The 15,524-nt window shown below is 38.0% G+C and overlaps 1 protein-coding gene across 1 annotated transcript in view; it reads left to right on the forward strand.

Moving 5' to 3' along the window:
• The first annotated feature begins 2,280 nt into the window (after window positions 1-2,280).
• Window positions 2,281-15,524, forward strand: part of itga1 (integrin, alpha 1) — a 44,447-nt gene continuing 31,203 nt past the window's right edge. The window contains exon 1 of the mRNA XM_084399901.1: window positions 2,281-2,528. Coding sequence (XP_084256027.1) covers window positions 2,486-2,528 — 43 coding nt within the window. The 5' untranslated portion in view covers window positions 2,281-2,485. The remainder of the gene's footprint in view (window positions 2,529-15,524) is intronic.

Below are 15,524 nucleotides of genomic sequence, written 5' to 3' on the forward strand. Positions count from 1 at the left end.
ATCTCTTCGGTGGTGTGGCAGTCTTTACACTTTGCGCCTCCGCCTCGTCCCCTTCTTCCCTCAGGAATGATGTGATATGTTCCATAAGCTCCTGACGCCGAAGCTGTCGTTTTTTCACACTGCTTGAGTTTGCTCTGAAGCGCAGCTATATCAGCAGCCTCATCTCTTTCCTTCTCGGAGATAGACTTCATTAATTCCCTCAGTGAACTCACTTAATAAGTCTGTGGAGCTTGTGGCTGGATGCTCACCCTGGCTGGAGGCTGGTCGTGATTGACTGAGTCCGTACGTGCTGAGAACGCGGCACTACGTTATATGCGCACAACGCAACTTAAAACGTCACACACGTAGCCAACTTTTTGGCTTTCGAGCGCACGTACACTTTTAGTAAGGATCATGCAGTTTTATAAACGAGACCCCAGGTTAAACCATTCAGCTAGTGACCAATTTAGACCAGCTAATGACCAGCTTAAACCATCTAATGACTAGTTTAGACTGCCTAATGAGTATTTTAGACCAGCTGTTGACTGCCAGCTATCTGAATTGATGTTGAAAAGACATCAAATTGATGTCAAAATCAATGTAAAAAAACAGGTCAAATATGCAAATCAATGACGTCAAAACCAATCCATGATATTGATTTGATGTAAACTGAATGTCAAACATATTGACCTGAATATACATAAACCAATTTCAGTGTTGGTATTAGCTTAATCTTTTCACCTAATTACCACTGGAAGACATTGCCTTTCAAACTGACCTTAAAATGATATGCAGTACCTTGATCAAGTCTTGACTAACTTTTGACGTCAAATTGATATCAAGGTGCCCCACTGGGCTTGCTGCCACTTCAGTCTTTGATGAAGAGCTAGGTAATGAATATGAAGCACACTAGTGTCAGAATAACTGTGTTGAGACAGAATGGCAGTGTTTGGTATCTAGCACTGATGGCATTGTTGCAGCGTAGTAACAGCATTTCTGTGTACAGAAGTGACTAAGCAAGATTGTGAGAATAAGGAACAGACACAACAACAGCTTACGTATGTTTAAATGACAACATTTTACTAAAAACTGAAAAGATTTGTGTTTTTAGCGTAAAGTGTTTAGAGTTTTTGTCAATGTTGTCAAAAAGATCGTTATTCACATGGATCCGCAAAAAAACTAAAAACGCTGTATTACTGATCCCAGGCCAGTGGTTGACGATGTCACTTTGTAAAGAAAAACAGAGCCTATAGACTGAACACGTAATAAACATGTGCATGACGTCACAGTTTTCACAAATTCACGTTTTTTTTGTGGTTTACACAGAGACAATAACGGTTATCATTTTAAAACACATTCACTTTGAAAGACGCTTTTAAAGGGATAGTTCACCCAAAAATGAAAATGCTGTCCTCATTTACTCACCCTCATGTTGTTTCAAACCTGTATGACTTTCTTTCTTCTGCTGAACACAAAAGAAGATATTTGGAAGAAAGTCGGTAACCAAACGACTGATGGACCCCATTGACTTCCATAGTAGGAAAAAAAAATACTATGGAAGTCAATGGGGACCAGCAACTGTTTAATTACCAACCTTCTTTAAAATATCTTCTTTTGTGTTCAGCAGAAGAAAGGAAATCATACAGGTTTGGAACAACATGAGGGTGAGTAAATGAGGACAGCATTTTCATTTTTGGGTGAACTATCCCTTTTGTCTTTGCCTGAAAAAGGCCCCCAAGACATCATTTGACATGTAAACGAACGACAAAAACGTATTAAAAGTTTTTTGTTTTTAGTTGAAAACAGAGTCATGTAAACGGCCCCTACACAGACTAGACAAGCTAATAAACTGGCTAATGACCAGTGAATTATCAGGTTGGATCAGCTAATGACCAGCTTAGACCAGCTAATGGCTAGTTCAGACTACCTAATGACTAGTTTAGACCATCTTAAATCAGCTAATAACTAGTTTAGACCAGTTAATGTCCACCTCAGACCAGCTAATGACCAGTTTAGACCAGTCAGATATACACAGTTGTAACTATAATAATAAATATAATACATTGTTTTTATTTTTATTTATTTAGGGTTAGGGTTAGGGTTATTTTTGAATTGTGTATACGTCTGAAAAATGCACATAGGCTAGCTATATAATATTACTAATGCCTAAAACTTTTTTCTTCTATACTAATTCAGCTACTTGAATCTGAGTATAAGGAAGAACCCTCCCCTCTAATGCCCAGCTAAACCCTCCCTCACCATCCGTCACCCATCATGCTCTCAAATACGCATTGCAAACTCAAACAAGAAGTTAAGACATAAGGTGTGATATCTGTAGACTTGCACTGAGACATTGGCTTTGCAGCAGAGGAAATGCCCTCTAGCTCAGTCTGAGAGTAATTGAATCGAGTCTTTGCCTCCAGAGAGTCGGTCTGCTGCTCATTTGAGTGTTTGCGCTTCCAAGGGAAGGAGCCTCGTATCCAGGCTCTGACAGGGAACCGGGAAGATGCTTTCTGGAGTCTATCATTTCACGCTTGCGGCGCTTCTGGGTAAGTTTTTCTTTTATTGTGTCCTGTTTTATGTGGTTACTGTTACATGAGTGGGATTGTGTAAAAAACGCGAGAGCGAAACTGTGCGCGTTATTTATTCGGTGCATCTTTCCATATTCTGAGGACCATAGGCATACATCATCTATTATTGACGATCTGGTTTAAGGCTATATCGACTTTTCCCTAATGCGGTCTGTTAAGATATTCTGAACATAATTCATTGTTATGTATTTTGTAGATGTAGATGGCATTACTTAAGCTCTTATTTACGCGGCGTTTTTGCGCTTCACACCACGTCCATGCTTGTACAGTGTGTATAAAATGTTTCCCTCACAATGCACTTATACTAGTCTCACGTTTAGCGCAAGTGGACATATCTCTTGGTTACTGACATTTTGAAATTGCTATTCTATATTATTATCACCATTACACTGGCATACTGCATTCTGTCAGTTAGTGAATTAAATTTTTTTTTGCTAGTTAAAAAAATCGTAAACACTAAGAAATTAATATAATAAAAAAAATAATGATAAAAAAAATATATATATTACATAAAGACTCCAGTTACATCAGTCTTCAAGAAAAAGCTGTTTTATTCTATAAAGCAGGTTTATGCCAGCTGCCCTGTTGGGATCACACCTGCTGTCTTGTGCAATTAAAGAAGTTATTAGTTATTATATTATAACAACAACATTATTAAGTTTAATTTATAGGGCACTTTCAGCCAGAGTGTAAACAAACGTCATACATCCAGGTCAATAGGTGTCAGTATAAAGTCCATTCACCTATTGGAATGAATTAAGCTGCATATTGACAACTTTTTAATCACTTTTCATATTATATGTAATTAATGTTATTAAATGGCAACTTTTTATGAGGAATAGCAATCAATGTTCCCTCACTGTTTAACCAAATGAAGAGAGCTCCTCAGATGTGTCCTTGGGTTCAGAGTCTTAGGAATGCATGTGATGCAGGCGCATGACGTGCGTTAAGGAATTAAGTTGTGGACGCAGCTGCAGATAGAGGTTCACATTGACTCACATTAGGTGCATGCTCATCACACACTGTTGCTTCATTCATACACTTAACTCTAGTCAAGTCTCTATTGGTTAGCACACTTGGTGGTCCCTACCTGTATAAATAACATGGAATATGCTTAGATGGTACTGTGAAGCATTCAGTAATTCACCATGATACCTTTAGGTGGTCTTATGTTAGTATACTGTAGGTCTTGTCCTTCACCTGCGCTTAGATCCTGCTAGTTTACAGATCAGCACCCTTGTGGACAACAGGGATAATCCATGTTTGGCTATGAGAGCGTCTCTTCCAGATCCCCAAAGACCCAGATGTGGTAATTGCTGTGGCGACATTTAAGCCGTGTGAATTTCTAATGGAGATGAACGTGCAAGTGTTTTTGGTTTGAGACCAGAAAATTCATCTGTTTTCAGTCAGCAGTGTATATGTGGGACATCACAGACATATCACATACTGTCTAAAGGGTGTGGAACGTGGTATAAAAAGCTGTATTGTGTATATAGATTGGGTAATTTCTTTATAAATAATTTTTTCACAATAATCTTTAGGTGTGGCTAAGTCAGTGGAGATGTGAAATTGTTATTATATTTGTTATAATTAGCTTGCTTACAGTACTGTTTTCTAAATTGGATAAGAACGTAAAATTGAATAAACAAAAAACGTAAAATTTATTTGTATTTATTTTTTATTTGTATTTTTAGATCATGACTTTTCTGTATTATTATGTTGATAAATGGTGCACACAATGACTTAAACCTCCCTTAAAAAAAAAAAAAAAAAAAAATCTACTATAATAGCCTACTGTGGATATATATACCGCCTATATTTTACAACTAATGTTTGTATATTTTACTTATATTACTAATATTTACTATATTGTAGACTAATGCATACATTAAAGTTCATTTTGTGAATGTCGAGATTTTTTTCCATGGGTTAGCGGTGTGTCCGGTTTATCTCCAGGCTTTTATAGGAATGCATTCCTTCTGCGTGTGCTTTATGTACAAAATGCCTGCACTGTCTCAGATAAATAATGAATTCATCGAATGCTTAACAGATTCATAACAACGGAACGGTTTGTTTATGAATTTAAAGACATAGTTCAACCCAATATGAAAATGTCATCATTGACTCACCCTCATTTCTTTCTTCCGTGTAACACAAAGTAAGATATTTTAAAAAATGTGAAACTTTGTTTTGGACCCCATTGACTTTTACTGTAAGGACAAAAACATTTCTGAAAAAATATATTATTTTATGTTTCGCAGAATAAAGAAATGAGGGTGAGTAAATTATGGCAGAATTTTATTATTTTTGGATCAACTATCCCTTAACACATCTTCAGCGCAGACTCATTAACCTCGTTTCACTTCATTGAGTGATTTGTTTTTTGGCCTGCGCATCTAAAATGACTAACTGTAGATTCATTTTCGTCTAATTTAATAATGTGCACCAAAAATAGAGTCATTAGGAGATGAATGGTCAAGTGTAGAGTGAGGCGGGCTGAAGTTAGCCATCTACCACTCCCCTCTCGCTGGCATTAAGAAGATCTCCACAGTTATAAATCTAGAGGACTTACTGGCAAGGGCTTCAAATCTCCCAGAAGACCTTGCTTTGAACTGTCTTCTTCCATACTTGGAAACATCGAAATGGCATTCCATTACATGCAGACAAGCCCCAGTCCTCTCAAAGGAAACTCTCTGACTCATAATTATAGCAGAAGATGGTTGTCGACAGTGGACATGGTTCATGTACTGCACTGCTCCTGAGAGAAATAATATCCAGACCTGGCAAATTTGGAGTTGATGGTACCCAAGGAGGAGTTCATGAGCAGGTTGTTCATGGAAAATATCAGTGGCATCAATAAAGTTTGGCAAACCACTTAGTTTTTCTGAGAACTGGCACAGAATGGGAAGTTCAGTTTAAATGATTATAATAGATATAATTACTGCTTTGGTGAGCCTCCAACTTAAACAACTATTCATACAGCTACTGTGAAAGCATTCACATTGAATATGATACATGACTACGTGATCTGGAACGTTTCTTATTAATTGTTGAGATAAGGCTCGTTTTCTTGCTATTATGACATGATCACAGGAAGTATTCCGTGTTCTAGGGTGTTTTAAACATTCTTGCTTGCTGGGAAAACTGCTCCTGTCATCTGCTTTGTGCCAGTGGGCTGTCAAGAGCTGGAAAAGTACTGCTGGTTGTTTGGGCGAGTGAACCGGAGGCTGGCACATCTCTCTCTGCTGCTCCATTCCTCTGATCCATCAGATATGCCAGTGACTGAAGTTTCTAATCCCATCTGCACATACTTAGCTTCCAGAGCTTCAAAAACATCTCCAAATTTGATCTACAAGTGACTTTGAAAGGAAAATCATGTCTTTCGTTTCTAGTTGGTCAAAAAACAAATGCGCTTATAGAATGACATAAGGTTAGTTATCTACAATTAGGGGTAGTTCACCAAAAAAATACGAAGTCCTGAAACTCTAGATGGCACAGTGGGCTGATAGGTCCTTAACTCAATCTGTTTGCAATCACATCATTCTCTATAGGGCACAGCTGATTGGTTCCTGCTGTATCAGTAGCCAATGAGCTGCTCAACCTTTAAATGGTCAGCATTTGCTGTAGCAGTTGCATTGTGCTTTCAGAAACCCTCCACCTTCCCCAGCTCCACCTGTATAGATCTGCCATGGGTAATTCATACTATTGTTAAACAGCAGCAGCATGTCTTATTTGCTCACAACAGCATGCCATGTGTGTATTAGCAGTGGCAAGTCCTGTACTTGATCTGCAGCAGCAGCAATAACCTACAGCAGCAGCAGCGTAGCAGATCTATTCCGACAAGACCAAACACATCAATACTGTCATATCCATTACCATGCCACACACTCCAAGAGTTGTCAAGACAGAAATAAAAATTCTGTCATCATTTACTCACCCTTATGTCGTTTCAAACCTGTATGACTTTCTTTCTAACAAATGTATTTTGAAGAACGTTGTGATTTTGTCCATACAATGAAAGTCAATGGGGTCCAAAACAACATTGGACTCCATTGATGTTAATGTTATGGACAGTTATTTTTTTTTTAACATAAGAAAGTCATAATGGTTTGGAACCACATGAACTGAACTTTTGTTATGAATAGTGCATCTGGCTTCAGAGCTTATTTTTTCTCAGTTTCTTTTCTAAGAGTTTCTTACATGTTTGAAACACACAACTGTGATCTCATATTACTTCAAAAAGGATACATAGGAAGTAACACTTCTGAGACCGGAAGACTATCATTGTTAGCGTTTAAATCTGCTGAGATCTTTGCACTTCTTTGTAAGAACTATAAGGGAAACTCTGCAGTAGATCTCATTTTCCTGTTCTGCTTTCTGCTAGTGCAAAATTAATGTGTTCATAGTTTTTTTCTCAATTGCTTAGACACATTTTACTGAAATTTATATGGTTTCTCAAAACTGTAACATTATTCGTCAGTAATCTACTTAAATTATATTTATGCTAGTAAATAGAAGACAATTCTTTTAAATATATATATATATTTTTTTGCTTACATTACTGGGTAAATTAAGCATAATTTAAGGAGAAGTAGCTTTGCAACTATCAGTTTGTAGTGCATGAACGTCATTTTTGAAACAAAATACTGTAAATTATATTTCTTAAATATTCATCCATAGTATGAGACACAGTTTACAAATATGCAATTACGTTTATTCTGAATCAGCATATTGTCTCTTGCCAGGAGACAAGTTACTGTACTGTATCTCTCTTGTTTCTGTCATATACCTTCTAGCTTTCCATAGAAAAGGTCAACTACAGTAGCACAGATCACATCAGACACAAATGTTTGGGTGTTACATACCAGGAAGGAGCCTGGCAGTTAGAGGGTTGGGGGTGAGAAGTGTATTTGTGATGTCAGATTTGTGATGCCGTTTCAGAAGCGCTTGTTCTTTTTAAAGCAGCATTCCTCAAAATGAGTACTGTAGTAATGAAACATTACAGGGTAAACCCCTGTTCTCCCATTAAATGTTCAACATAACCAGCCAGACATTTTGAAGCATCTTTAAAACATAACCCGAGGGACACAACCTGGTGACCTCTCTCTCAAAGGCCATAAACCTCACAGCATAAAAATAATGAGAGGGAACTGATTCTATACAGGTGCTATTGCACCCATGTGTCGCTGTTTATGAGCTGGCTGGGAAACTGTGAACATCGTAGTATAGGAGTATCAGATTCAGGACAGTTGACAGAACTGTCAAACGCCATGTTGGGTGTTTTTGCTGTCACTACGACTTGCATTTTTTGATCATGTGTTTATGCTAATGCAAACTTTTGTTTTTCTGTTATGTTTTGAACACCACTATTTATTGATTGATTTGAGTTTTTTCAATGTAAATAGGCAGTGAAACATTATTTAGCTGATATAGTGTGTGGGATTTTTCGCCGTCTCTTTCTGCAGGTTAGTTCGTTATGCCAGTAGGTGGCGACAAGTTACTATAAGTGAGTCATTGAATCATTCATTCAACCGATTCGTTAAAAAACTCCTGAGTCATGGTTGTCTGCATCCGAATGCTCATACAATCCGTACTATAAAAAACAGTAATTAATAGATTCTGAATCTTAAATTCTGAAGTGCGTATGATAGACACTTTACTATCCTATGAGGCCACGGGAGAAGAGTTGTGAAGTAGCAGTGAAGTAACGCAACTAATGTAGGTAGGTCAGATGACAGTGACAACATTCATACTATATAGAATATACTTTTTTAATGTTCATGAAGGAATTACTTTTATTAATTATTCAAAAGAAGTACATATTTGAAAGCAATGCGGTTTCGGACGCAGTTTTTAAGAATAAGTCATTGAATCATTCATTCAACCAGTTTGTTCAAAACCACTGATTCATTCTGTATTCATTCACTACTGTGTCACTCTATCACTACAGCTGCTGTTTGGAATTGCTTTTGTTGGCAGACAAAGTAACTCTCAATATTGTGTCTAAAACCAAAATGTAGTTAACTTCTTGTTATTTATTATTGTTATCTTATTGAACTGATGAAAAAAGTGAAAAAGAGAATCCAGATACGTATTCCCTAATTCCCTAATAATTCACGTGTATTTCCCCTTTAAATAACATGAAAAAAATATTTGTTTATACCTATATATATATATAAATCTTTTTATATAAATATATGTTACTAAAATAAAATATAGTGGGCTGTATTTAGGACGACAGTGCAAGAGAAAGCTAAACAATGTTCATCTTTATGAGCCTTTTTTGTCTGTCGTGTGATTGAACTTCAGAGGGTGTTTGCGAAGAAAAGGCAAGAATGCCTCTATTATGATCACATTATCTAGTGCTATACAAATAGCATATCTCTTCTAGACGCAGAAAAGGAAATCTTTTAGCCTATTAATAATGTTGACGTGCTGCACGACAACACAGAGCTCTTGTTTTATCAAGCCTCTAAGGCACACTAAATAGAAACATCATCATTTCTCTTGCCATATCAATGGTTTTTGCTACTGTGTCTGTATAATGATATCTGAAATGTGTGCTCATACCATATATTTGCATTTGCTGCCAGTCTATAAAATACTGCCGTTTTTTTCCCCCATCTCACCATAATATTTAGCTTGAACTTTGCCCTCTGCAGAGACTTCATCCCCAAACTCACATGAATCAAGTACCATCCGGGACAACTAGGAAAGCTTTGAGTTCAACGGCCACTCCAGCTGTGAGACATAAGTCAGTCCATGTACATGATGTAGGACTGTTAATTTCAGCAGCATGTAAAACGGCAGTCTCAGGGAATGTTGGCATTCAGCACAGCTCCAGGAAGTGAACTGGATAATGTCTGCTGTAGTGAAGCGAACTCCCCTCCAGCGGGACAGCAGAACAAGCTAACTGTTTCCAGAGCACATGTGACATTCTGTGATTAGCCACGGGGGATGTTTCGATTTAATCTGATGCTGCAGATAGACAGACTAACCTTTTCCTTTTGGAAGGAGGGTAGCGCTATTTATTTGACCTAATTTGCAATAATTGCTAAAACATCTATTTTGTCGCTAATTTTGCTTTCTGATTGGAGGGGATCTCAGAATCTGAATATGTCAATGTCCTGGATAATCAAACACAGATTGTTTTTTTTTTCTGGTCAGAAAATATATTTATATAGTTGTTCAGTCTAGAAAAGAGGGCGCAGGGCAGGCTAATAGGTCCTTTACATGCCATCTGCATGAAGAAATTACATCATTACCGCATTGCACAAGCTGATTGGCCTCTGGTGATCCTGAAGCCAATGAGATTGCTTCCTTAACATTTAAATTGTCTGGTTCATTGTTTGCTGTAAGCTAGCGCTGCAGCACTCAGAAGTCCTCTGACACCTTCCACCTCCCCCAGCTCCACCTGTCTAGATCTGCTATGGGATTTACAGTATGGATGTCTATTTATGCAGCAGCAGCAGCAGCATATCTACATGCTCACAGAAGTGTGTCTGTGTATCTATTAGCAGAAGCAAGTCCATATTTGTTTTGTAGCAGATATAATCCACCAAGAGCAAATACATTAACGTTGCCACACAATAACATGCTAAAACTATTCCGAAAGTTGTCATGATTGAATAAACTAATGTAAATATATGTATTTATGCAAATATATTTTAAACTTAGCCATACATTTTATATTTGATACATTTTATATTAGCAATATATTTGGCCCATTATTTGTATATTATATATATATATGTATATATATAGCCTATATATATATATATTGTCATATGGGATGTCATAACATCAATAGGTTACCTTAAATAGTTTCCTGGCTGTATGTGATAGTGATTCTCTAGCCATTATTTTTTTTGGGTTGAGATGCAGGAAGTGACCCGCTTCGCCCCGCGATGTGTATTTTTAGTCTCATAACATTTCTGTGTGATGTTTGAGCAAGCCTGGGTTCCTGGCCCATCTGTGCTCCGTGTGGCTGGACTGTGTGGGAACCACAGTTTTCGGGGAGTGTCTGGGTGTGTTTGTTGCGTGAGTGTTTGCACAGGGTGGGCGTTTGACAGAACATGATCAGGGGTCTCTCTCCCTGCTAGTGCGGAGGAAACTGGAATAAAAGCTTCTGTAATCAGCAGGGAGCATTATGTCATTCTGTGGGCGTACTTTTAAATGGCCAGTAAAACGCTGGTCCTCCAGAGGACACATCTGAAGGCAGAGCATTCAGGAACAGTATATTGGGCCTGTGTGGTGAATTCACTAAAGAGTTCTACCACTTTCACATGCGACATTTCAGGCGTATTTACTAATCCTAATTGTATCCATGTAGGCTATGCTTTACATTATGTGCAAAAAAACCAACAGTTTCTTTTCCAATCATAGTAACACATTAAAGGTGCATTGTGTAATATTTAGAAGGATCTGTTGGCAGAAATGCAATATCATATACATAACTATGTTTTCAGTGCGTATAAAGACCTTACTTAATGAACCGTAATGTTTTTATTACCTTAGAATGAGCCATTTCTATCTACACGCACCACAGGTCCCCTTACATTGAAATGCGCCGACATGTTTCTACAGTAGCCCTAAACGGACAAATGCGTTTCGTCACTATGTTGTTCTTCGGGCAAAGAAGCTAGCTAAAGTCAGCGAATAAAACACTGACACAATGATGAACAAGTAACAATAATATTCGCAATAACATATCGTTTTACTGAATAATAATTTATTTCTTAATTTATCTTTGTAAAGAAACCTCTTGCTTAACTGGCTACTCTCTGCTCTCTCAGACGACGACATCTTTCCTGTCGGCCACCGTAACTTATGTTGGTTGCAATTCGCAACGTCACCACTAGATGCCGCTAAAAATTACACAGTGCACCTTTAATGTCATATGTTTATCTATTGAATGTACTTTTTTCGACTGTGCTTTAGTTGTTAATCTATCATCTAGCATGAACACCCTCAAACCATCCAGAATACCCTCGAAACCACATAGCAACACCCTAGCAACTCGCCCGAGTACCCCAGAAACCACATAGCAACACCCTATACCACACGAAATACCCTAGCAACCGCATATGACAATTTGTCTGAGAGACTTAAAACCTTCAAACTTAAAGCTTTTAAAATTGATTCAAACTTAAAACTATTCAAATAGTTTTATTTAAATATTTTTAATTTCAAGCTTCTAAAACTGCTTCAACCTTAAAACATTTAAGCTTTTTAAAACCTCTCTCTAAACTATTTCACACAAGCTTTTAAAATTACTTCAAACTTTCAGGCTAGGCTTTTTCTATAAATACGAATTGTAAATTACAATTGTCTATTTAAAAAAAGAATGTTCGATAATTATAGGTCTAATAACTATGTTATTTTACACTGAAAGTTACAATACTAATATTTATGTCTTAAATTCTTCACCAAGGGTTTGCAAACACAAGTTTGGGAAACCCTAATTTAACTAAATAAACAATTAATTAATTAATTAGCACATTTGTAATGGCCAGATTTTGTTAGGACATACTATAATACATACTGGTTATAATATAAATAGTTATTAATGTCTTTTTATTCTATATTGTCGTTTTAGTGAACTTAATAAACCAAGGAAGTGTATCCTTGTGTGCATGTCAGTACTCCGATTCATTCAGATATATCAGCCCTTTTGGCCAGGAAAGAAAGCGACAAGGAGTGTGTGCATGAGGACACATTTACTTGATTATCTTGAGATCTGCTTTGTCATGAAAGAGCATGTGTGAGCCAGACAAGTCCTCGGCCCAGGCCTCGTTTCTCAATCACACTGCTCTCCTGCTGCCAAATGGGCTGATTTAAAACTCTTAACACAGATAAATCCAACACATTGCTAGCATTGGATGGCTACATTTTACAGCGTTATACAATTAATCACATTTTGGCACTAAACATCTGACACATGATCAAACCTGAAGGGGTAAGACAGCGTCATTTAACGTGCTTTGACCTTGTCTGCAATATAAGCTTGGAGCTTTACCACTTTAAAGAGCTTGTAGCGATCCAAAATGTGTTCCCAGTTTTCTTGTCACATCTCCACGGATACCAAGGCTTGCACCATAAACATTTGGGCGTGATGATAATATTGTGATGATGTCATTGTGAAGTGTCATCCAGCTATGTTAGTAATAATAGTTTGGCAAAGTTTTCAGAAATGAAAGCATAAAAGGTCATGCATGCTTTCTGAACACTTTGGAAGAAAAGAAAGATCAAAACATGCCTATGATTCTTTAGTATTGTCTGTCTGCATATTGTTTTTGTCCATTTGTGGATGTGTGTAGGCTACCTCTTTTTTTTTTCACACTTTAGCCCTGCATGTAAAGGATGTCCTGTTAAAATAGAAATGCAAATGAAACATTTAGCAGATGCTCAGTTGTGACTTGCATGAAGTGCTTTTGATCCATGCGTGAGACTTTTAATACTTTTGATATTTGATACATATCAAGACAAAAAAAAGAGGCATACACAGAAAAGTTGCTTTCTGTATTGAATATGAATAATAAAAAGACTGTGTACTAAAAAGAATGGCAGGAAATGTGTTTCTGTTTAGCTGTCCTTACAAGCTGCACGCAGAAACATACAATGCAGCCAATGTAATCAAAAGCAAATTTAAATATATACCCAAATTATTTGGAATTGATATTGTGACAGTTTTTCACTCCTCTCTTCCCAGTCTGGCAGTAATGCTCTGTTTAGTTCCTTTCTCTATGAAGCCCCTCCTTCTGAAAAGCTCAGTGTGCTCTGATTGGTCGGCTGGACCAGTGTGTTGTGATTGGTCAAACACTTTGCGTATTTGGGAAATGTCCCGTAATGTAACCATAACTGCGAGTTTCAATACACTACTAACTAACTCAACCACGCCCCGTTTTTTTTATTTTGCTGATGCCTTGGGCGGGAATTATTTAAATGAGGAATATTGTGATGTTCATTCCTGGAAGAAAACTCAAGACTACAATGGAGGCGTTTCAGGGAGTTCAGAAACATTGTACACTTATATTTGTGCTTTGTAACTTTGCAGACCTTTTTCATTCTCAAAGTGCAACATTACACACTAAAGAAAGTTGAAAATGTATACAAATGCATAAGAGTGAGACGGTTGAATCTTGACTGTAAATATTGATGTTGTAGTGCCGTGATCCATGCGTCTGGGCATCTCTTCTCCATTTGTGATCAATGCAAAGGGCCTCTTTGGCTGGTGGCCATCTTGAATCACCTAATTGACTTAGTATTTTCTCTATACTGTAGCGGGTTGAAATCAATCAAGTCTATTGAGAGAATGGATGAAACTTTTCCATTCACCATTATCATGAATCCAGCAAAAATGACTGAAATCTGATGCAAGAGTGTTTTTAAGGGTGTGTTCCCAAGGTTTCAGAGATTTGTGTGTGTCGTTGTGTTTGCATAAGCGCTGTGTGTGTATGATTTGTAGCGTGTTTGCAAAGCACTAGCTCACTGTATGCGGCGAGCGCGTCCTGCATTAAACCTCAGCAGGAAGTCTTGCCTTTTCCTTTCGTTACACATTACAAACACCCACTTCATTAAGAGAGAAGTCTATATTCTCCTGGTTTAGAGGATGGTGTGTTCGTCTGTGAGGAGATAGACGTAGTCGAGGAGGAAACCAGCTGTCCGGTTGCCTTTGGCTCTCTATGTCTTTGTTTACAGAGTCAGTGGATTGCAGAGGAAATTCATTCTGTTTATCTAACTTGCAAATCCGACCCAAAACAAAACAGCTGCCCCTCAGGATAAGAAAGGCCCATGTGCTGGCACATATCTTCTTCTTCTTCTTCCTGTTCTGCTGCTTATTCTTAAGTGTCATCTCTGTCTGTCTTCTTCTTCTGTCTCTTTGTCATACTTTTGTTGCTCTTCTTGCTTTTCCAAAAACATGCTTGAGGACATTTGTTGTTTATCTAACTTGTGAATGTTCTTCTTCAGGTTCTTCATTGTGTTTTTCTTTAGATTTTAGATTGAGGCTTTTGCAGCTTCTTCTGTTTTCATCATCATCAGCATCTTCTTCCAAATTCTTTTTCTTCTTCATTCAACTTCTTCCTCTTATTATTCTTTGTATTCATCATCTTTTTCATGTTTCATTGTCTTCATCTACTTCAGCTTCCTCTTTGCCTTCTTCACCGTCATCTTTCTGTTCTTCTTTTACCAGAAATTTGAGAAGAAATTTGTTCTGTTGCACATTTTCTTCAGATTCTTCAGTGTTTTTTATGTTCTCCTTCTGTATCTTATTTGTCATTATCTTTTCCAGATTCTTCTTTGTCACGATGTGGGTTTTGTGTCCTGTCAGGTTCTATGGTTCCCTGTCTTGTCTATTAGTTATCCCAGGTGTTTCTGATTTACCACGCCCCCTTGTTATCTTGTCTAGCTCGTTTGTCCCTGATTATTTAAACCCTGTGTTTCAGCCTTGTTTTTGTGAGTTCTTGTATGCCTTACAGTTTGCTGTAGCATGTTAATGTTAACGTTGGTCCTGAGTCCTGAGTCCTGAGTCCTGAGTCCTGAGTCCTGAGTCCTGAGTCCTGAGTCCTGAGTCCTGAGTCCTGAGTCCTGAGTCCTGAGTCCTGAGTCCTGAGTCCTGAGTCCTGAGTCCTGAGTCCTGAGTCCTGAGTCCTGAGTCCTGAGTCCTGAGTCCTGAGTCCTGAGTCCTGAGTCCTGAGTCCTGAGTCCTGAGTCCTGAGTCCTGAGTCCTGAGTCCTGAGTCCTGAGTCCTGAGTCCTGAGTCCTGAGTCCTGAGTCCTGAGTCCTGAGTCCTGAGTCCTGAGTCCTGAGTCCTGAGTCCTGAGTCCTGAGTCCTGAGTCCTGAGTCCTGAGTCCGTTAAATAAAGCGTGTGCTGCATCTGGATCCTGCCTCATCTCTGCCTCAACCGCACTACGTTACATTCTTGGCCTACTTGAGCTTCAACAGCTTCTTTT

Source organism: Rutilus rutilus (assembly GCF_951802725.1).
Source record: "Rutilus rutilus genome assembly, chromosome: 25".
Taxonomy (NCBI): Eukaryota; Metazoa; Chordata; class Actinopteri; order Cypriniformes; family Leuciscidae; genus Rutilus; species Rutilus rutilus.